The following is a 22694-nucleotide window of genomic DNA, read 5'->3' as shown; positions in this document are numbered from 1 at the left end:
TGACTTCAACATTGCCTCTGGAAGCAACATCAGCACAATAACTTTTTTGGGGGGAACTTCATGAAACAGGTTTCCATGGCTGAGCAGCCACACACAAGCATAAGATTACCATGCGCAATGCCAAGTGTTGGCTGGAGTGGTGTAAAGCTGGCCGCCATTGAACTCTGGAGCAGTGGAAACATGTTTTCTGGAGTGATGAATCACGCTCACCATCTGGCAGTCCGACGGACGAATCTGGGTTTGGTGGATGCCAGAAGAACTCTACCTGCCCCAATGCATAGTGCCAACTGTAAAGTTTGGTGGAGGTGGTATAATGGTATGGGGCTGTTTTACATGGTTTGGGCTAGGCCCCTTAGTTCCAGTGAAGGGAAATCTTAATGCTACAGCATCCAATGACAATCTAGACTATTATGTTTTTCCAACTTTGTGGCAACAGTTTCAACATGACAATACCCCATGCACAAAGCGAGGTCCTGACCTTAACCCCATCGAACACCTTTGGGATTAATTGAAAGGCTAGCCAGGCCTACCTCACTAATGCTCTTGTGGCTGAATGGAAACAAGTCCACGCAGCAATGTTCCAACATCTAGTGGAAAGGCTTCCCAGAAGAGTGTAGGCTGTTAGAGCAGCAAAGGGAGATCCCAACTCCCTATTAATGCCCATGATTTTGGAATAAGATGTTCGACAAGCAGGTATCCACATACTTTTGGCCATGTAGTGTATGTTCTGTATTGTGGTGTTGTCCATTGCTGCTAACTTGTGTTGTGTGTAGGAGTGTGCCCCGGGCTACTACCGCCAACCAGTGACTGAGCTGAACAAGCGGGGGAAGAGACCCCTGATCCAGCCCTGCGTGCCCTGCCGTTGTAACAACCACAGCCAGGCCTGTGACCTGGACACAGGAGAATGTCTGGGCTGCCAACACAACACAGCAGGGGAGCACTGTAGCGTGTGTTCCTCGGGGTACTATGGCGACGTGAAAGGCTCAGTCAGGGACTGCTCGCTGTGTGCCTGCCCCCTCAAAGAGAACAGGTACCTGTCTCACTCTCCTCTCAGCCACACCTGTTCTGATAAGTGAGGTGTTCTTGAGTTTAAATGTCTCATTCCACACATAGAGTGTATTTTAAAGAGATTGATACACACATATTGATTACACACTATTGTAAAGAGCACATATCAAATCTCATAAGTAAATGTGTTTTCCTTAGAATGCTGAAGCTAATTTGGTCTACAGTAGAGTTCAAGCAGGATTCAGTGAGTGTCCTCTGATAATAGAGGTCTTAGCCAGCAGGGGGCAGTGAGGAGATATTGTAGTCTGTATAACACTGTCTGACATAGTGGGTGTATTGTTGTGTGTCAGCTTCAGTCCTACCTGTGCTCTAGAGGGAGTGGTGGGAGACTTCCGCTGCAACGCCTGCAAGCCCGGCTATGAGGGGCGCTACTGTGAGAGGTAAGAGAGAGTACTACAGTGTCGCCTGTTGGATGTCAAGTGTGTCATTACATACCATCAATACAACTCTTAAGACAACCATTTTATTCTCTCTCTATGTGTTTATTTCTTTCTCTCTCTCTCTCCCCCTCTCTCAGGTGTTCAGTGGGTTACTATGGGAACCCGTCTGGTCCAGGAGGGAAGTGTGAAGAGTGTCTGTGTAGTACTGCAGGTTCTCTCCATCCAGCGTGTGACTCTCTGACGGGCCAGTGTGAATGTAAAGCCGGGGTCAGGGGACGCCTGTGTGACCAGTGCGAGGCGAGACACGTCCTGGACGGGGACCAGTGTGTCTGTGAGTATCCTACTCTTTGATTTGTGCAGGGCTTGGACAGACAGACAGTGCATTCGGAAGATATACAGACCCTTCCCCCTTTTCCACATTTCTTACCTTACAGCCATATTCTAAAATGGATGAAATAAATGTTTAAATTAAATGTTTAAATTAAATACATTTCCTCATCAATCTACACACAATACCCCATAATGTCTAAGCAAAAACAGGTTTTTAGAAATGTATAAAAAAATAAAACAACCTTATAAGTATTCAGACCCTTTCCTAGAAGACTCGAAATTGAGCTCAGGTGCATCCTGTTTCCATTTGATAGGTTTGGTTTCTGAGCTTGAACTATTATTAATCATTAGTTATAAAGAGACATGAGGGCTGCCATAATGAAGCTGGGGAGGGGCTGAGTGCAGGGAACACGGTCACATGTGGCAGTACTGACAAGGGGAGGAACCGTTTAAGGCTCATATCACTCAGCTCCCTGCCTAGCAATAATGATGCACTGTTTAGCGATGAGGAGGAGACTCCACCCAATGTGGGGTATGTATACTACCACGGGTGGAACATGTCTTTGTCTAATGCGGCTGTATTGACCCTCTGGGAAGAATAAACTTGGTTTAAGCTTTCACATTGTCAGTTGAGTTCCTACTCTAATAACAGAACCTAACACATTGATCATCCTTGAGATTTATCTACAACTTGATTGGAGTCCACCTGTGGTAAATTCAATTGAATGGACATGATTTGGAAAGGCACACACCTGTCTATAGAAGGTCCCACAGTTGAGAGTGCATGTCAGAGCAAAAACCAAGCCATGAGGTTGAAGGAACTGTCCGTAGAGCTCCAAGACAGGATTGTGTTAAGGCACAGGTCTGGGGTAGGGTACCAAAACATTTCTGCAGCATTGAAGGTCCCCAAGAGCAGACTGGCCTCCATTATTCTTAAATAGAATAATTTGGAACCACCAAGACTCTTCCTAGAGCTGGCCACTCGGCCAAACTGAGCAATCGGGGAAGAAGGTCCATGGTCAGGGAGGTGACTAAAAACCTGATGGTCGCTCTGACAGAGCTCCAGAGTTCCTCTGTGGAGTTGGGAGAACCTTCCAGAAGGACAACCTTCTATGCAGCACTCCACCATTCGGGCCTTTATGGTAGAGTGGCCAGACAGAAGCCGCTCCTCAGTAAAAGGCACATGACAGCCCGCTTGGAGTTTGCCAAAAGGCACCTAAAATACTCTGACCATGAGAAACAAGATTCTCTGGTCTGATGAAACCAAGATTGAACTCTTTGGCCTGAATGCCAGGCATTACGTCTGGAGGAAACCTGGCACCATCCCTACGATGAAGCATGGTGGTGGCAGCATCATGCTAAGGGGTTGGTTTTCAGCGGCTGGGACTGGGAGACTAGTCAGTATTGAGGGAAAGCTGAACGGAGCAAAGTACAGCGAGATCCTTGATGAAAACCTAAGACTGGGGTGAATGTTCACGTTCCATCAAGACAACGACCATTCAACGCAGGAGTGGCTTCGAGTGGCCTGTCTATGAGTGGCCTAGCCAGAGCCCGGACTTGAACCCGATCATACATCTCTAGAGAGACCTGAAAATAGCTGTGCAGCAACACTCCCCATCCAACCTGACAGAGCTTGAGACAATCTGCAGAGAAGAATGGGAGAAACTCCCCAAATACAGGTGTGCCAAGCTTGTAGCATCATACCCAAGAAGACTCTAGGCTGTAATCACTGCCAAAGGTGCTTCAACAAAGTACTGAGTAAAGGGTCTAAATACTGATGTAAATGTGATATTTATTTTTGAATACATTTGAAAACAAATCTAAAAACGTGTTTTTGCTTTGTCATTATGGGCTATTCTGTGTAGATTGATGAGGGGGGAAAAAAACTGTTTCATCCATTTTAGAATAAGACTGTAACATAGCAAAATGTAGAAAATGTCAAGATGTCAAGGGGTCTGAATCATTTTTTAATGCACTGTACACACACACACACACACACACACACACACACACACACACACACACAAACACGCGCGCGCGCGCACACACACACACGCACAAGTAACTGCAACTTTACAATATGTCCTTGCTCCCCCCCTCCCCTCAGTGTGTGATGATGAGTGTACCAGGGTGCTGCTGGATGACCTGGATGCAGTAGAGTGCTCCTTCCTGTCTGTCAACCTGACCGGGGTCATCCTGTCACCCTACAGCACACTGGTCAACTTGGAGAACGACACACAAGAGGTCAAGGTAAAAGAGGAGTCATATTATACCTCTCTGTCCAGTAGGTTTTGAAATCATCTTTTGAATCCCGTCTCCTGCCTTGTCTTAAGTTAAGAAGTACTCAGTACACATTCAGTGAGAGAAAGACTGTTGTAAAACACTTATGTCGTCATTTCTCTCCTAGATTCTGATGTCTTCGTATAGGAGCCCAGACTATCACCTGACCAGGGATGAGGAGGACATGACAAACCTCACCCAGGACATAGACGGACTGCTACAGAAGGCTATGGGTGTGTCTGCTGATGGAGAGGAAGTGGCCCGGTCCACAGAGAACAGCGTTACCCAGGGGGCCAAGCTTCTGGAGTACATCAACACCATTCAGACTGCTATACAAGGTGCTGCCACAGGACATCATGCTATATGAAAAGGGTTCCATTGCTAATGGGGTCAAAAATGATCCTTGTTGATGCTGCCTACTGTTTTAATTTATGTTTACAAAGGCTGTTAACCTGTAAGCCCTTCCCTCTCTGTGATTGGCTCAGCCCTGGCGGAGCAAGCTGGCCGTCTGAACAGGACAGACAACGTGGAGATGAACGAGGCTAAGAGCAGACGGCTAATGAAGCAGGTGGCGGCCATGTTGGAAACAATCAGAGTGGTCGACTTAGCCCAGGCCAACGCCAGCGTCTCTACAGAACTCTGGTTGGTTAGCCGTATATTTTAAGTAGTCTACCCTTTCTGGATTCAGTCCCATACAACCACCAGCTCTCTGCACTCAGAAGTCAACTGTTAATACCACTTAACTAGAAAAGCTCTGTAGGGTCTAAGTAACACTGTTCCCTGTTATACTACAGTGATTGAGTGTACTGGAACACTGCTCTGGGCTCTATTGGTGTAGTCAAGTTGTATTAGAGTGTAGTTACTAGACTATAGTACATGAATGTGTATTGCTGACTAACCCTCCTGTGTTATGTGTGTACTATAGTTGAAGTGACTGTAGTGTACTGTATTATAACCCTCCTGTGTGTTATGTGTGTACTATAGTTGAAGTGACTGTAGTGTACTGTATTGTAACCCTCCTGTGTGTTATGTGTACTATAGTTGAAGTGATTCTAACCCTCCTGTGTGTTATGTGTGTACTATAGTTGAAGTGACTGTAGTGTACTGTATTATAACCCTCCTGTGTGTTATGTGTGTACTATAGTTGAGGTGACTGTAGTGTACTGTATTGTAACCCTCCTGTGTGTTATGTGAACTGCAGGGCTGCCGAGGCTCTCCTCCAGAGGGTGCAGAAGCACCTCCAGGAGCCCCAGGGAGTGATAGAGTCCCAGACCCTCAACATCTCCAGCAGTCTGACCCAACAACAACAGCAGCTAGTGGACGCCCAGGCCCTTCTGAACACTGCCAGGGAGAACAACAACCACACACACACCCTGCTTGGCAGCATCAACACCAATCTGCCACAGTACCAGGTCAGGACACTCACATTACTCAAGTACTTTACATGTAGTACAGTTTGTCATTACTGTTGACGTGCAGAAAGGCCAAATTATATCTGGTCATTTTTAGTCACATATAAGCATATAAATGTCAAATGTAGGTTGGTGAAGTTAATTTATTTAGAATTTCACTCATTTTCAAACAACTTAGTTATATAGGGGCTATACAGTTTTTCAGTAGAAGTATTTAGACTGTGTGTGTGTGTGTGTGTGTGTGTGTGTGTGTGTGTGTGTGTGTGTGTGCGTGTGTAGGGTCTGAGGCAAAATGTGAGCCGGCTGAACCAGACGGCAGAAACACAACTGGAGGAGACTCAGGACATCCTGGCTGATGCTGTCAATCTGGCAGAGGACATGAGCAACGTCACCTCTGTAAGTCACACCATAACGCCATATTACCACCATATCCATGTCAAATACATGTGTTGTGCGTCAATAACTTTTATTAGTTGATTTAAACGTTATATTTCAAGGTCAGTAGAGGTCAGTAGCGATTGTACAAATTTTTTAGGAAACCTGGCCAGTGTAAAAATATATATAAATAATTTGGGTACATGTAGTTTAGGCAACAGAGTCCATTCTAACTGTTTATTTTGGTTATATGCGACTTGTAAAGCAACTGGAGGGGGCCAAGGAACAGCTGGAGCAGTGGAACCCCATGTTGAGGAAGCATGTGGATGCTCTGGTGATGGAGCTGAGGAAGCAAGAGGCTCTGGAGCTGGTCTACAAGGCTGAGGACCACGCCCAAGAACTGAGCATGAAGGCCCAGGCTCTGCAGAGGTGTGTGTGTGTGTGCCGGCGAGCTGGTGTGTGTGTGTGTGTGTGCCGGCGGGTGGGCTGGTGTGTGTGTGTGTGTGTGTGTGTGTGTGTGTGTGTGTGTGTGTGTGTGTGTGTGTGTGTGTGTGTGTGTGTGTGTGTGTGTGTGTGTGTGTGTGTGTGTGTGTGTAAACTTCTACATATGTACCATTTCAAAGGGGTTTTATGGGTATTTCAAAATCCCTCGTCATCACAAACATTAGGCGCTTGAAATAGGACTAAATATCTATATGTAGTACATCAGCCTCACCTTGTCTTCCTGTATGTAGTTCTCTAGCGGAGGTGATGAATACCACTCTGAAAGCCACCAGTGCTGCGCATGCCAACTCTAACATCAGAGTTAACATCCAGCCTGCAGAGGAGATGGCTAACCGAGCCATCCTGACTGCTGCTATGGCCCTCAACATGGTGAGTCGCCGCTCATTTAGTGTCCCTTCACTATTAATATCAGATCATGGAATAACTAGACTGGTCCCAGATCTGTCTGGGCTGTCCTGTCAACTCCTATGGCCGAACACCATAAGAGTTGGAAAGACAGCACAAACAGATCTGGGACCAGGCTAGAGAACTTCTCAACTCAAATCAAATGAAACTTTGATGTGCCAAATACAACAGGTGTAGACCTTACCGTGAAATGCTGACTTACAAACCCTTAACCAACAATGCAGTTCAAGAAAGAGTTAAGAACATATTTACCAAATAAATTAAAGTAAAGAATTATAAAAAGTAACACAATAAGATAACAATAACGAGGCTATATACAGGGGGTACCAATACCAAGTCAATGTGCGGGGGTCAGGGTTAGTTGAGATAATTTGTATATATAGGTAGGGTGAAGTGACTATGCATAGATAATAAAACAGGGAGTAGCTGCAGTGTAAAAAATAAATGGGGGGAGGGTCAATGTAAATAGTCCGGTGGCCATTTGATTAATTGTTCAGGAGTCTTATGGGTTGGGGGTAGAAGTTGTTAAGGAGCCTTTTGGTCCTAGACTCGGCGCTCCGGTACCGCTTGCCGTGCGGTAGCACAGAGAACCGTCTATGACTTGGGAGACTGGAATCTTTGGCCATTTTTTTTAATACACTGGATATGCAGTGTGCTGTGGGTCAGAAACCTGAAAACGAGTAGTGCCGTAAATAACTGTCTTTCTGTGTGTGTGTGTGTGTGTGTGTGTGTTGACTGTAGACGGCCCAGCAAGAGGTGTCACTTACTGATCTGGGATCTGAGGCTGTGCAGTGTAGTGCTAAGATACTGGCTGAGTGTCTGGCCCTGAACAACAGCACTGGGGGTGAGTTGGAGGACGCACACACACACACACACACACACACACACACAAACACACACACACACAGTCTACCCATTCGTCTTGTACCCAACTAACCCATTCAGTGCCATTCAAAATCCTATTTTCTCTAACCCCTAAACCTAACCCGTACCCTTACCCTAACCCGAAAACCTAACCCTAACTCTAAACCTAACCTTAACCCTAACTCTAAACCTAACCCGTACCCTAACCCGAAAACCTAACCTTAACCCTAACTCTAAACTTAACCCGTACCCTTACACTAACCCGAAAACCTAACCTTAACTCTAAACCTAACCCGTACCCTAACCCTAACCCTAGCTCCTAACCCTAAAACTAACCCTAGCTCCTAACCCTAAAACTAACCCTAGCTCCTAACCCTTAATGTAATTCTAACCTTAACACTAATGCTAACCTTACTAACCCTAGCTCCTAACCCTTAATGTAATTCTAACCATAACACTAATGCTAACCTTAACCCTAAACCCCCTAGAAATAGCATTTGACCTTGTGGGGACTAACAAAATGTTCTCAGTTGGTCAAATTTTTGTTTGTTTGCTATTCTTGTGGGGACTTCTGGTCAACACAAGTATAGTTAAACACATCCACACAAACACACACACACACACTAAAGTGGATTCGGAAAGTATTCAGACCCCTTGACTTTATCCACATTTTGTCACATTTTAGCCTTATTCTAAAATGGGTTCAATAGTTTTTTCCCCTCATCCATCTACACAGAATACCCCATAATAACGGAGCAAAAACTGTTTTTTAGAAAGTTTTGCATCATTGTCCTGTTGGAAGAGGAACCTTCGCCCCAGTCTGAGGTCCTGAGCACTGCTCTGGAGCAGGTTTTCATCAAGGATCTCTCTATACTTTACTCCGTTCATCTTTGCCTCAATCCTGACTAGTCTCCCTGCCGCTGAAAAAACATCACCACTACATGATGCCACCACCACCATGCTTCACCGTAGGGATGGTGCCAGGTTTCCTCCAGACGTGATGCTTGGCATTCAGGTTAAAGAGTTGAATCTTGGTTTCACTAGACCAGAGAATCTTATTTCTCATAGTCTGAGAGTCCTTTAGGTGCCTTTTGTCAAACTCCAAGCTGGCTGTCATGTACCTTTTACTGAGGAGTGTCTTCTGTCTGGCAACTTTGCCATAAAGTCCTGATTGGTGGAGTGCTGCAGTGATGGTTGTCCTTCTGGAAGGTTCTCCCATCTCCACAGAGGAACTCTGGAGCTCTGTCAGAGTGACCATCAGGATCTTAGTCACCTCCCTGACTAATGCACTTCTTCCCCGATTGCTCAGTTTGGCAGGGTGGACAGCTCTCGGAAGAGTCTTGGTGGTTCCAAACTTCTTCCATTTAAGAATGATGGAGCCCACTGTGTTCTTGGGGACCTTTAAAGCTATGGACAATTACTTCGACCTCATGGCTTGGTTTTTGCTCTGACATGCACTGTCAACTGTGAGACCTTATATAGACAAGTGTGTGCCTTTCCAAATCATGTCCAATCAATTGAATATACCACAGGTGGACTCCGATCAAGTTGTTGAAACATTTCGAGGGCAATCAATGGAAACAGGATGCAACTGAGCTAAATTTCGAGTCTCATAGCATTGGGGCTAAATATTTATTGTTTTTATCTATTTTAAATTTGTATACATTTGTAAACATTTAGAAAAACCTGTTTTCTCGTTGTTATTATGGTGTATTGTGTGTAGATTGATGACTTTAATTTTTTTAAATTTTAGAATAAGGATGTAACGTAACAAAATGTGGAAAGGGTTAAGGGGTTTAAATATTTTCCGAATGCACTGCATTGTAGTAAACGTGACATGTCTCTGTCTCTCCTAGGTCTCCTCGCTAACATCAGTGATGTGACAGACAGAATGGCCTTGTTGATAAATAACCTTCATAACACCAGCAGACGGATCCCACAGCCAGCCTTCCTGCTCCATAGCCTGCCCAACGGTGAGTGGTGCTGCCAAATTATGCCCTAATAATTGTCCTTTTATGTGTCATTTCTCCTACATCACACTCTAGTACTTTCCTGATCTCTTCCCTGTGTTAAGTCATAAAAACAACAAGTCATTAAGTCATTAAAACCAACAATAACACAATGTTGTACTTTACAACTTTCTGAGCTGCTTTTTCTCACTTGAAAAATGTCTCAAACACTGGATGAAAATAGTAGATATCAACTAATGATTATCACATAAGTCATATATTGAACACTTCATCACAGACTCAAAGACACCCTAAACAGTGGGAAAACAGAGAACAGCATGAAATGTGGTACCTCAGTACATCACTCACATTGACTGTGCTGCCCCCTGTAGGCACCAGTGAGCAGGTGCTGGAGGCCAAAGAGCAGGCTGCCATGGCCAACTCCTCCCTGCAGAGGGCACTGGAGTACCTGGAGGAGCTCAGGGTCAGACTGGAGGAGTCCAGCAAGGCAGTGGCCCAGGCCAAAATCAGCGTCTCCAACACAAACCAGCTGTTCTCTGACTCACACTCAACCGGTGGGGCTAACATATACTTCTGACAACCAAATATGGTTCTAGCTAGATTATAGCTAGCAGCTTTGTCATGCCAGTGTGTTCTACAGTGTTTTTCACCTTTGCTTCCACCCTTTCCACAATAAATCTAGAATCCGGAGTTGAAACAATAACAAAGCAAAAACCTTGCCTCTATTTTGGTAAAAATCTGAAGGAGGAGGCTTGAGAAAGGTAACCACAGGACAAATTCATAGACAGAGCTATGGATGCAAGGACTGACCATCCATGATGTACAGTGTTTGTTTACATTTATAAATGTTGTTTTACAAACATTGGAGTAAAACAAGCTGATAGTTAGCGACTTGATGGGGTGTGACAGTTGAACTATGCTCAGGAGGCATTTACAAGTTATATTCTTCAAGATGCAATGGTATATAATCATTCATTTATAAGTCCACAAATGTATGTAGCATCTAAGGACTCCAGCTTTCAACCACACCACATTAGAAGCCAAGTAGTGTCCCAAATACCTGTTTAATGTTAGTCAAATGTTATTACCATGTTATCGTGACATATCAATTACAGGCTCATTTCTAGACATATTATGTGACTGACATAGATGAGTAAGATGACATTAGCATTACTAACCTGTCCTATCTGTTGTCCCTCTTAGCCAGGACTGCTGAGTCTAAGCTGAATGAGGCAGAGAGTCGTACCGAGAGGCTGTATGACCGTCTTAAACCCCTGAAGACCCTGCGGGAAAACCTGAGCAGAAACCTGTCTGAGATCAGAGAGATGATCAACCAGGCCCGCAAACAGGCTGCCTCGGTTCGTCACTGCTGCTGGACTACACACACAGACTCAAAACACACACGCACACACTGTACACCAGGGATCATCAACTAGAGGAGCGGGTCTTGCATACATTTGAATGTCTCAGATTTACAAAATTACAATCACGTGTCTCAGATTTCCTGGTGTCCAACTATTTGATTTTTACTCCGAAAACTTGGGGTGGCCAAATAGAACCACCATCCCGCGGGCCGCCATTTGGGAACCCTGCTGCACATGGACCAACACACTCTGTCCTCAACTGACATACTGATATTGTCCTTTTCTCGCCGATACAGATCAAGGTGTCAGTGCTGGCAGACAAAGACTGTGTGAGGGCCTACAAGCCTGAGATGTCCTCCAGTAACTTCAACACTCTAACTATGACCGTCAAGACCAGCGAGCCTGACAACCTGCTCTTCTATATGGGCAGCAGCTCCAGCGTGAGTCCCCCACCGAAAGTACCTCGTAATGATTACCCATAAGTCTGTTTTAAACTACAGTCTATATAATCTACATTCAACCAGAGAGTTATAAATAATCTATAAACTACCCTTCATAAACCCTTTATAATGTATGTCAATGTTACTGCTATAACTACATGTGTAAAGTAACACTTTTTGGTTACTACATGATCCATACGTGTTATTTCATAGTTTTGATATCTTCGCTATTATTCTACAATGTAGAAAATAGTACAAATAAAGAAAAACCTTTGAATGATTAGGTTTGTCCCAACGTTTGACTGGTGCTGTATATCAGGTGGACTTCATGGCAGTGGAGATGCATCGTGGCAAGGTGGGGTTCTTGTGGGATGCGGGTTCAGGCCACGCCAAACTGGAGTACCCCGACATCCAGATCAACAACAATAAGTGGCATCGCATCAACGCCACACGCTTTGGGAAGCACGGCACGCTGTCAGTCCACCAGCTGGAGTCAGACCCCCTGCCCGCGGTCAAGACCACCTCACCACGCTCTGCTACGATCCTGGATGTCAACAAGTTTACCCTCATATTTGTTGGTGGCCTGGGACGCCAGATCAAGGTACAGTCACACCTGGCTGGGTCATTTTCACTCAGACACGGTTCCAGCCACCACCTTGGGTCCTTGAGAGCTTGAACTGGTTCAATTCAAGTTACATCCATAACCACAAATCACTATAAAAAAGATGTTCTAGTCCTTGTATTAGTGGACCGGTATAGCCCCCTCGACAAAACATTCTCAGCACCCTTACACCATTGGCGAAAGAATCGCTGCACCCTCACCCCCAAAACATCTTCCCACACCTATGGTTACGTCAACAACGCGTATCATTCTGTATTCTCCCCCAATAAAACTTTTAAAAAACATTCAAGTCGCTTGACACAAAATTACAAAGGACATGCAAAGCACTGAGATAATCTGAAACCATTTATTCAATCTCTTTTACACAGAAGTCCTCCGCAGTGAAGATGACCCAGTTCAAGGGCTGTATGGGGGAGGCGTCGCTCAACGAGAAGAACATCGGGCTGTGGAACTACGCCGAGAGGGAGGGCCAGTGTCGCGGCTGCTTCATGAGTCCGCAGACGGAGGAGACGTCCTTCCACTTTGATGGCAGTGGCTACTCGGTTGTAGAGAAACCCCTCCGCTCCACCTCCACCTCCATCGTCATGCTGTTCAAGACCCTCTCCCCCAACGGCCTGCTGCTCTACCTGGCCTCCAATGCCACGGTACGCCCCCTGCTGCCCACACACACACTAAAACCACACTGAACAGTCTGTATTTGTTTTCTAGATGTACATACTGTAGTGGAAAGCTATCGTCCTCTGCTGTGGCAAGTCAAATGACCTTCTGGGGACTATAAAGATTGACTGATGTATTTACTTGTTATTTCAGAGGGACTTCCTGTCCATTGAGCTGGTGGAGGGCCAAGTGCATCTAACCTTTGAACTTGGCTCTGGTCCTCTGACCCTCTCCTCCAACAAAGCCTATAACACTGGCAGCTGGTACAAGATCACCCTGCAGAGGAACAAACGCAAAGGTCATAGTTCATAGGTTATAGGCTAAGAGTTATATAGGGTATAGTCGGGCAACCACAATTTTCTGGGTCACAGTCAGCTTTTTTCCCCTGGAGCTTTATTGAGACTGTGTATATCCCTATTATTTTGTAGTGGTTGTCCTGGAGAAATGCCTATAGTATGTATGTAACCAGACCTGGGTTCAAATACTATTTAAAATATCTAAATTACTTTCACATACATTCAAAGTAAGTATTCAGATATCTTTTATTTGAAAAGACAAGTAGGAAATACACGTGGAAAGTATTTGAAAATACTCAAATACACTGACTCAAACACACTCCCATCCATTTAACCCAGGTATTTGAAAATAGTATTTGAAATAATTATTTGAAAATACACTATTTTGTTTTTACAAATAACGATTCAAATACTCAAATAAAAGCACATGTTTCAGGCACGGCTGTGTATTTGAAAATACTCAAATACACAGAAAAAAGTATTTTAAATAAGCAGATACTTAAATATACATGTATTTGAAACCAGGTCTGATGTAAAGTAAACTGTTGTATTTCTTTCCATCCTCCCAGCTTATATATCTGTGATGGCTGCAGACAACTCATCAGACAAAGAGATTATAGAGGCAGAGTCTCCTGGGTCCGCCTCTGATCTCAACCGCTCCGACCTGGACCCAATCTACATCGGGGGACTGCCCATGTCTCGACCTATCAGGTACTGGAAGTACTTTGGCGCATACTTCACCTACCTGCTAAATACTCCTAGTTGATATGCAATTGTGTTGCTGTGATTAATATATTTTTGGTGTAGCTTCTTAAGGTTACTGTATGCTTCTCAGTCTAAACAGTTTGCATATTATCATAAAATGTATTGACGTTTTTGTTTATTTTGGTGTTGGGTAGCATTCAGCAGGGGATTTTTCGGCTGTTTGAGCACCTACATTTTTTTCTTGGGGCTTGTTGAGGTTCGGTAGCCAAAGTCTATGCCCCTTCGTCAGTGATTGGTCAACAGTAAGGATTCTTCAATGAAGTGTATGTTGTCATTCAATGACAAATGACTAGTTTTCATGCACATTTTCTCACTTGAGATATACTGCACCAGACATCTTAGTTGAATGTAAGACCTCGGCAAAAATGTCAAAGTGAAATAAACATTTCTTGAGTTATCTTAGATTAATTCAGACTATTTTGAGGGAGTGTACTTGTTGCTACGGCGTGTCAAGAAGGACAAACAGTAATATTGCGGCTTTTAAGGGAGTTTGCAAGGCACAGACGTTCACATTGCCTAGCCAAGATCTGCTAGGATCAAAGCTAGTATTTGGATGCCTTTAGTCTTCTGCATAATGTCAATATTGAGCTTAGTGTTTGAGTTGTTGTATTTAATTTTTTTCTACATTAAGTAAATTAACATAAGGTAAATTGTGAATTGAATTATCTTTGCAGGAGACAAGTAGTAGCACGGTCCTATGTGGGCTGCATCAAAAACATGGAGATCGCCCGCTCCAACTTTGACCTTCTCCGAGACTCCTATGGTGTCAAGAAAGGCTGTGTGTTAGAGGTAAGAAAGACTGTGTGTTAGAGGTAAGAAAGACTGTGTGTTAGAGGTAAGAAAGGCTGTGTTAGAGGTAAGAAAGGCTGTGTGTTAGAGGTAAGAAAGGCTGTGTGTTAGAGGTAACAATGGCTGTGTGTTAGACGTAAGAAAGGCTGTGTGTTAGAGGTAACAATGGCTGTGTGTTAGAGGTAACAATGGCTGTGTGTTAGAGGCTAGAAAGGCTGTGTGTTAGAGGCTAGAGAACTGAAAGTAAAGAACCTTAATTTATATATTTCTTCCTTAATGGGCCTTATCCTCTCTAAACAAATGAAAGGTAGACAGGGGTATTGGGAAGAGTGAATAGTGACAGTGACAGTTGTGGCATTTGATTTTTGCTGTTGATTTTTGTAAAGAGGAAGTTGCCCAGCAGTACATGATGATGGCATATTGTTGCACAGAATAGAAAAAGCCTTCCCATATTCCCTATGAGTAACAGCCTCACTCTGTAAACTGGTCATCTCTGTATACCCGTCGCAAGACGCACTGGTTGATGCTTATTTATAAAACTCGTAGGCTTCACTCCCCCCTATCTGAGATACCTACAATAGCCCTCATCCTCCACATACAACACCCGTCACATTCTGTGAAAGGTCCCCAAAGCACACACATCCCTGGGTCGCTCGTCTTTTCAGTTCGCTACAGCTTGCGACTGGAACGAGCTGCAACAAACACTCAAACTGGACAGTTTTATCTCCATCTCTTCATTCAAAGACTCAAATCATGGACACTCTTACTGACAGTTGTGGCTGCTTTGTGTGATGTATTGTTGTCTCTACCTTCTTGCCCTTTGTGCTGTTGACTTTGCCCAATAATGTTTGTACTATGTTTTTGTGCTGCTACCATTTTGTGTTGCTACTATGCTGTGTTGTCATATGTTGCTGCCTTGTCATGTTGTTGTCTTAGGTCTGTCTTTATGTTGTGTCATCTCTCTTTGTTACGATTTTCTTCTTCCTCTGATGAGGAGTATGAAATATCGGACCAATGCGCAGCGTGGTAAGTGTCCATAATATATTTATTAAACTGAACACAGAAAACAAAAGAACAAGATAAATAAATATAAACCGAAACAGTTCCGTATGGAAAACACAGACACAGAAAACAACTACCCACAAATCATAGTGGGAAAACAGGCTGTCTAAGTATGGTTCTCAATCAGAGACAACGATAAACAGCTGCCACTGATTGGGAACCCTACCAGGCCAAACACAGAAATACAAACATAGAATACAGAACATAGAATGCCCACCCCAACTCACACCCTGACCAAACTAAAACAGAGACATAAAAAAGGAACTAACGTGACACTCTTGTTGTGATGTGTGTTCTGTCCTATATTTATATTGTATTTATTTTTTTATTTTTTAATCCCAGGCCCCCGTCCCTACAGGAGGCCTTTTGCCTTTGGTAGGCCGTCATTGTAAATAAGAAAGTTAAATAAAATAAAAAAACGTGTGTGTTCCAGCCAATCCGCAGTGTGTCTGTACTGAGAGAGGGCTATGTGGAGCTGCCATCAATGTCTCTTGGCTACCAGGGGGAGCTGCTGGCCTCCTTCTCCACCCGCAACCACACTGGCATCATCCTGGCAGGCTTCAGCAAGGCAGGCACCCGCAGACGCAGACAGGCACGCCAGGTAAGTGTGTATCAGTGGAGACTGGTGGAAGGAGCTATAGGAGGACGGGCTCATTGTAATGGAATACATGGCACAGAGTCAAACGTGGTTTCCAGATGTTTGATGTGATTGATACCGTTCCATTGATTCCATTGCAGCCAGAGTCCTCTTATAGCTCCTCCTACCAGCCTCCACTGGTGTGTATGCCCATGTTTTTCACCATAGCAGGAGTAAAGAGAGCTTTATGGTGACTGTAGCATGATTTAGTTGGAGTTCTCTAACCAAGAAAATTACTTAAGATTAGAGTGTATATTGACAGCCTTCTCTGGGTTTCCAACCAGCCCTTCCTGGCGGTCATGCTGGTGTCGGGGCACTTGGAGGTTCACGTCAACATGGTGGAGGGCGGGAGCGTCCACAAGGTTGTGGTCAAATCACGCTCTGGGAGCTTCAGTGACGGACAGGAGCACTCTGTCATCCTACAGAGGAACAGGAAGTGAGTGGCACCAGGAAGAGGGACTGATTAAGCTGTAACACAGATGATGATTTCATGCTGATGGATGGTTCTAAATGATAACATTCATTTGAAATGATCCTCCATCAGATCGTTGTATGCTGATGTTATACATAGGCCTACACATGGTTGATAAAAGGGTGGATATATAACAATCAACTGCCATGGGATTACAGTCACTTTGAAATGACCGTTGAACAGCAGTAAATATTGCATATTGTACCTTTTCAAGAATCATATATTCCAGTGTGGAATAATATACAGGAAGCCTTTTCCAAGGGGAATAGCACTGCAGAGTTATTACTGACAGTTCTCTGTGTGTGTCTCGTCTATCCAGGACGATGACGGTACTGGTGGATGAGGACCACCAGGAGACAGTGCGCCTGTCCTCGGAGAAGGCCTCTCTGACCTTCTCCTCTCTGTACATGGGTGGCCTCCCACCAGAAGAGGGCGTCGGACTGCTACGAACCACTTCCTCCTTCTACGGCTGCATCAGGAACCTGGCCCTGGATGCCAAGTGAGTCACACACCCAATACACTATGAAACCATGTTTAGTGCAATTTATATCAGAATCATACGCCCTGTCAAAGTGTATGCCATTTGAAGGCAATGTTAGCTAAATGGTGTTGTGGTTTGCTTATGTGTTTTGACTTGAAAGACACATGAGTAGTTGTGGCGTGACTAGAGTCATTATGTTCTGGAGATAGATATGTTATACAATAGCAGGTAGATAGAACAACTTGATTTTCCCACAGGGAACTTCGGTGTGTTTATCTCGCTACTACCTTTGATGTCATTGCCATGGTACTGTCAGGAGATGGATGGTATCCATAGTAACCCAAGGCTCTGACCAGTGCTGTGTCCCTATAGGTTGTTGGACCTGTCAGCTGCAGTGAAGTACCACAACGTGGACATGGACAGCTGTCTATTGGAGGAGAGGCCTAAGAGGGTCCTCCTACCTGATGACACTGACCTGGAGGCCGATCCCACGCTGGACCCTTCCAGACCCCCTCCACCACCCCCCACTCAGCTCAGCGCTCTCACCCCCGGCACGCTCACGGTAACACCCACTAAAATACACACAGCTCTTATTATTAGGATAAACAGCAGCTCTTCCACCTTCCAACAGGTCACCCTGTCGTCATCGATAGTTCCTCAACTTTTCCTTCATTGTTCTTTGGTCACTCTGTGTCTCTCTCCAGTGTGCATCGATGGACAACAGCACATCCCTCCCAGAGGCCAATCAGTTTGGCATCTCCAGACACAGTCATAAGGTCCTCAACATCAACCCCAACACAGTGAGGAGGAGGTCAGTACTAAGACCTGGCTCATTCAACTACCGTCTCCCTTTATCAACATCTCACAACTTACTTTTTCACAAACAGAACATATGATATTTCAATGATTGTCACAATTCTATATGCAATATTCTATATGGTATAATTATATATGCAATATTATATATGCTATAATTCTATATGCAATATTCTATATGGTATAATTCTATATGCAATATTATATATGCTATAATTCTATATGCAATATTCTATATGCTATAATTCTATATGCTATAATTCTATATGCAATATTATATATGCTATAATTCTATATGCAATATTCTATATGCTATAATTCTATATGCTATAATTCTATATGCAATATGCTATAATTCTATATGCAATATGCTATAATTCTATATGCAATATTCTATATGCTATAATTCTATATTCTATATGAAATATGCTATAATTCTATATGCAATATTCTATATGCTATAATTCTATATGGCATATTACAGATTCACACGTCTATGGTTCTATAGGCTTACATAGTGTTGTATCTCATTTTTTACATTTTAGCCTTGATATCAGTTGGCCCATAGCTACATGTGTAAAACAGGGTCAAGCCAACATTCCAGTACATTGAAGTGGCGTAGGAAGGTAAGATTCAGTATAGTGCGTAGCAAAAAGCACTCTTAAGGCCTTAATCGTCGATTCCTTTTCTCTGAGCCTGAGTGCATATTGTATCTCTTCATTAAAGATAGGAATTTTTTAATTGCTGTCCCAGTAAGTATCTATAATTCACGAGGCACTCTGGCTCTGCTTGGAAACGAGCAGGGCTAATGTTACACATTCCCATTGACTTAGCTTGAAGTCTTTTCAAGTGTTCCACTGTAGCCTACATTATGTGTAATTGAGAGGAAGGCACAGTTCAATAAGCCCAGATCTGTTGTCTCCTTCTACAGCCTGGTCCCAGATCTGTTGTCTCCGTCGTTTGCCTGGTCCCAGATCTGTTGTCTCCGTCTATAGCCTGGTCCCAGATCTGTTGTCTCCGTCGTTTGCCTGGTCCCAGATCTGTTGTCTCCGTCTATAGCCTGGTCCCAGATCTGTTGTCTTCTTCTATAGCCTGGTCCCAGATCGGTTGCCTCCTTCTATAGCCTGGTCCCAGATCTGTTGTCTCCTTCTATAGCCTGGTCCCAGATCTGTTGTCTTCTTCTATAGCCTGGTCCCAGATCGGTTGCCTCCTTCTATAGCCTGGTCCCAGATCTGTTGTCTCCTTCTATAGCCTGGTCCCAGATCTGTTGTCTCCTTCTATAGCCTGGTCCCAGATCGGTTGCCAACTCCTATGGTCATTGTCATGCCAAACATGCTGTGCTATACAGCACGCAAAGATCTGGGACCAGGCTAGGTTTTTGGTTGGTGGATTTATTCAACAAGGATTAGGATTATTATGAGATGGTCACAGCAATACAAATGTCATATCCACTTCGTCATTGCCTATATAGACACTGTAAAGTCCATGGAGAATAAGAACACCTCCTCCCAGCTGCCCACTGCACTGAAGATAGGAAACACTGTCACCACTGATAAATCCACTATAATTGAGAATTTCAATAAGCATTTTTCTACGGCTGGCCATGCTTTCCACCTGGCTACTCCTACCCCGGTCAACAGCACTGCACCCCCCACAGCAACTCGCCCAAGCCTTCCCCATTTCTCCTTCTCCCAAATCCGTTCAGCTGATGTTCTGAAAGAGCTGCAAAATCTGGACCCCTACAAATCAGCTGGGCTAGACAATCTGGATCCTTTCTTTCTAAAATTATCTGCCGAAATTGTTGCCACCCCTATTACTAGCCTGTTCAACCTCTCTTTCGTGTCGTCTGAGATTCCCAAAGATTGGAAAGCAGCTGCGGTTATCCCCCTCTTCAAAGGGGGGGACACTCTTGACCCAAACTGCTACAGACCTATATCTATCCTACCATGCCTTTCTAAGGTTTTCGAAAGCCAAGTCAACAAACAGATTACCGACCATTTCGAATCTCACCATACCTTCTCTGCTATGCAATCTGGTTTCAGAGCTGGTCATGGGTGCACCTCAGCCACGCTCAAGGTCCTAAACGATATCTTAACCGCCATCGATAAGAAACTTTACTGTGCAGCCGTATTCATTGATCTGGCCAAGGCTTTCGACTCTGTCAATCACCACATCCTCATCGGCAGACTCGACAGCCTTGGTTTCTCAAATGATTGCCTCGCCTGGTTCACCAACTACTTCTCTGATAGAGTTCAGTGTGTCAAATCGGAGGGTCTGCTGTCCAGACCTCTGGCAGTCTCTATGGGGGTGCCACAGGGTTCAATTCTTGGACCGACTCTTCTCTGTATACATCAATGAGGTCGCTCTTGCTGCTGGTGAGTCTCTGATCCACCTCTACGCAGACGACACCATTCTGTATACTTCTGGCCCTTCTTTAGACACTGTGTTAACAACCCTCCAGGCAAGCTTCAATGCCATACAACTCTCCTTCCGTGGCCTCCAATTGCTCTTAAATACAAGTAAAACTAAATGCATGCTCTTCAACCGATCGCTACCTGCACCTGCCCGCCTGTCCAACATCACTACTCTGGACGGCTCTGACTTAGAATACGTGGACAACTACAAATACTTAGGTGTCTGGTTAGACTGTAAACTCTCCTTCCAGACCCATATCAAACATCTCCAATCCAAAGTTAAATCTAGAATTGGCTTCCTATTTCGCAACAAAGCATCCTTCACTCATGCTACCAAACATACCCTTGTAAAACTGACCATCCTACCAATCCTCGACTTTGGCGATGTCATTTATAAAATAGCCTCCAATACCCTACTCAACAAATTGGATGCAGTCTATCACAGTGCAATCCGTTTTGTCACCAAAGCCCCATATACTACCCACCATTGCGACCTGTACGCTCTCGTTGGCTGGCCCTCGCTTCATACTCGTCGCCAAACCCACTGGCTCCATGTCATCTACAAGACCCTGCTAGGTAAAGTCCCCCCTTATCTCAGCTCGCTGGTCACCATAGCATCTCCCACCTGTAGCACACGCTCCAGCAGGTATATCTCTCTAGTCACCCCCAAAACCAATTATTTCTTTGGCCGCCTCTCCTTCCAGTTCTCTGCTGCCAATGACTGGAACGAACTACAAAAATCTCTGAAACTGGAAACACTTATCTCCCTCACTAGCTTTAAGCACCAACTGTCAGAGCAGCTCACAGATTACTGCACCTGTACATAGCCCACCTATAATTTAGCCCAAACAACTACCTCTTTCCCTACTGTATTTAATTTATTTATTTATTTTGCTCCTTTGCACCCCATTATTTTTATTTCTACTTTGCACATTCTTCCATGGCCTTTTTTGCACATTCTTTCCATGGCCTTTTTTTTTGCCTTTACCTCCCTTATCTTACCTCATTTGCTCACATCGTATATAGACTTGTTTGTACTGTATTATTGACTGTATGTTTGTTTTACTCCATGTGTAACTGTGTCGTTGTATGTGTCGAACTGCTTTGCTTTATCTTGGCCAGGTCGCAATTGTAAATGAGAACTTGTTCTCAACTTGCCTACCTGGTTAAATAAAGGTGGAATAAAATAAATAAATATAGAAGTTCAACTAACCTTTAACAAACGTCTTTATCTTACAGCAAATCATGGATAACTCCAAATAGCCTCGTCAGTGGCTGAAACGCTTCCTATGTCTTCTCGTTTCTCTCCCTGACAGTTTCTCTCTGGAGCTGTCTGTGCGTACCTTTGCCCAGAGTGGTTTGATCTACTACATGTCCCACGCCAACCAGATGGACTACGCCACTCTGCAGCTGCTAGGGGGTCGTCTGTTCTTCACCTGTGACAAGGGCAGCGGCCCCGCCACCGCCTCCTTCCCTGTGCCGGTCAACGACGGCCAGTGGCACACAGTTAGTGACCACACCCTTCTGGGCCAAAAGTGATAGTAGATTGCAGTGTTTGTTTGGGTCAAATGGCATTTTGGTCGATTCAGGGGATGCATAACAAAACTGCGACAATTCAAGATAGTGAGAAATCATGACTGAAAGCAGTGATATTACCAGGTAGGTTGTCAGGACTCGACTCTCCCCAACCCTGTAACGTGTGTGTGTCTCCATGTGCAGGTGAAGACAGACTTCAATAAGAAGAGTGTGGTAATCAGTGTAGACAGCCAGGCGTCAGCTCCAGTGCTGGCTAAAGGCAACACCCTGGATGTGGAGAACAAGCTGTACCTGGGAGGACTGCCCCATTCCTACACTGCCAAGAAGATAGGCAACGTATGTCACACTACACCACATTCTTTATTCTTAAAACTGCATTATTGCTTAAGTAAGCATTTCACTGTATTCGGAGCATGTGACAAATACCATTTGATTTTATTTTCTATTCATGCCAAAATTGTTTTTTGATTATTGTTTCGGTCTTGGAAGCAGGTGGTACATTTCCTAGTAAATGTTTATCCATAACCCCAAATGTGAATATTTATATTCCCTCATCTAGGTGACCCACAGCTTGGCGGGCTGCATCCAGAAGGTGATCCTGAACAGCGTTGAACTTGACACCCAGAGTCCAGTGTCTGAACACTCGACTGCTCACTGTTTCACTGCAGCCCAGGACGGGACCTTCTTCAGTGGGAGCGGATATGCTGCTCTGAGTGAGTCTACCACCATTACATGCTGCACTTTAAGGCAAATAC

At 44.4% G+C, this 22694-nt stretch overlaps 1 protein-coding gene across 3 annotated transcripts in view; it reads left to right on the top strand.

Annotated features, from left to right (window-relative positions):
* LOC110536548 (laminin subunit alpha-1) overlaps window positions 1-22694 on the top strand; it is a 78177-nt gene that overhangs the window by 53302 nt on the left and 2181 nt on the right. For all 3 annotated transcript variants that reach the window (XM_036934849.1, XM_036934851.1, XM_036934850.1), the window contains exons 28-55: window positions 774-1030; window positions 1359-1448; window positions 1586-1779; window positions 3886-4028; window positions 4186-4396; window positions 4544-4700; window positions 5260-5470; window positions 5750-5866; window positions 6111-6274; window positions 6580-6718; window positions 7496-7598; window positions 9475-9591; window positions 9960-10142; window positions 10792-10946; window positions 11249-11392; window positions 11712-11993; window positions 12383-12658; window positions 12825-12969; window positions 13537-13678; window positions 14407-14521; window positions 16017-16184; window positions 16505-16656; window positions 17012-17191; window positions 17546-17735; window positions 17878-17984; window positions 21720-21909; window positions 22123-22275; window positions 22499-22652. In XM_036934849.1, coding sequence (XP_036790744.1) covers window positions 774-1030; window positions 1359-1448; window positions 1586-1779; window positions 3886-4028; window positions 4186-4396; window positions 4544-4700; window positions 5260-5470; window positions 5750-5866; window positions 6111-6274; window positions 6580-6718; window positions 7496-7598; window positions 9475-9591; window positions 9960-10142; window positions 10792-10946; window positions 11249-11392; window positions 11712-11993; window positions 12383-12658; window positions 12825-12969; window positions 13537-13678; window positions 14407-14521; window positions 16017-16184; window positions 16505-16656; window positions 17012-17191; window positions 17546-17735; window positions 17878-17984; window positions 21720-21909; window positions 22123-22275; window positions 22499-22652 — 4639 coding nt within the window. The remainder of the gene's footprint in view (window positions 1-773; window positions 1031-1358; window positions 1449-1585; window positions 1780-3885; window positions 4029-4185; window positions 4397-4543; window positions 4701-5259; window positions 5471-5749; window positions 5867-6110; window positions 6275-6579; window positions 6719-7495; window positions 7599-9474; window positions 9592-9959; window positions 10143-10791; window positions 10947-11248; window positions 11393-11711; window positions 11994-12382; window positions 12659-12824; window positions 12970-13536; window positions 13679-14406; window positions 14522-16016; window positions 16185-16504; window positions 16657-17011; window positions 17192-17545; window positions 17736-17877; window positions 17985-21719; window positions 21910-22122; window positions 22276-22498; window positions 22653-22694) is intronic.

Source organism: Oncorhynchus mykiss, chromosome 11, assembly GCF_013265735.2.
Source record: "Oncorhynchus mykiss isolate Arlee chromosome 11, USDA_OmykA_1.1, whole genome shotgun sequence".
Lineage (NCBI taxonomy): Eukaryota > Metazoa > Chordata > Actinopteri > Salmoniformes > Salmonidae > Oncorhynchus > Oncorhynchus mykiss.
The sequence above is the reverse complement of the archived record's forward strand: the minus strand, read 5'-3'. Positions and strand labels throughout refer to the sequence as shown.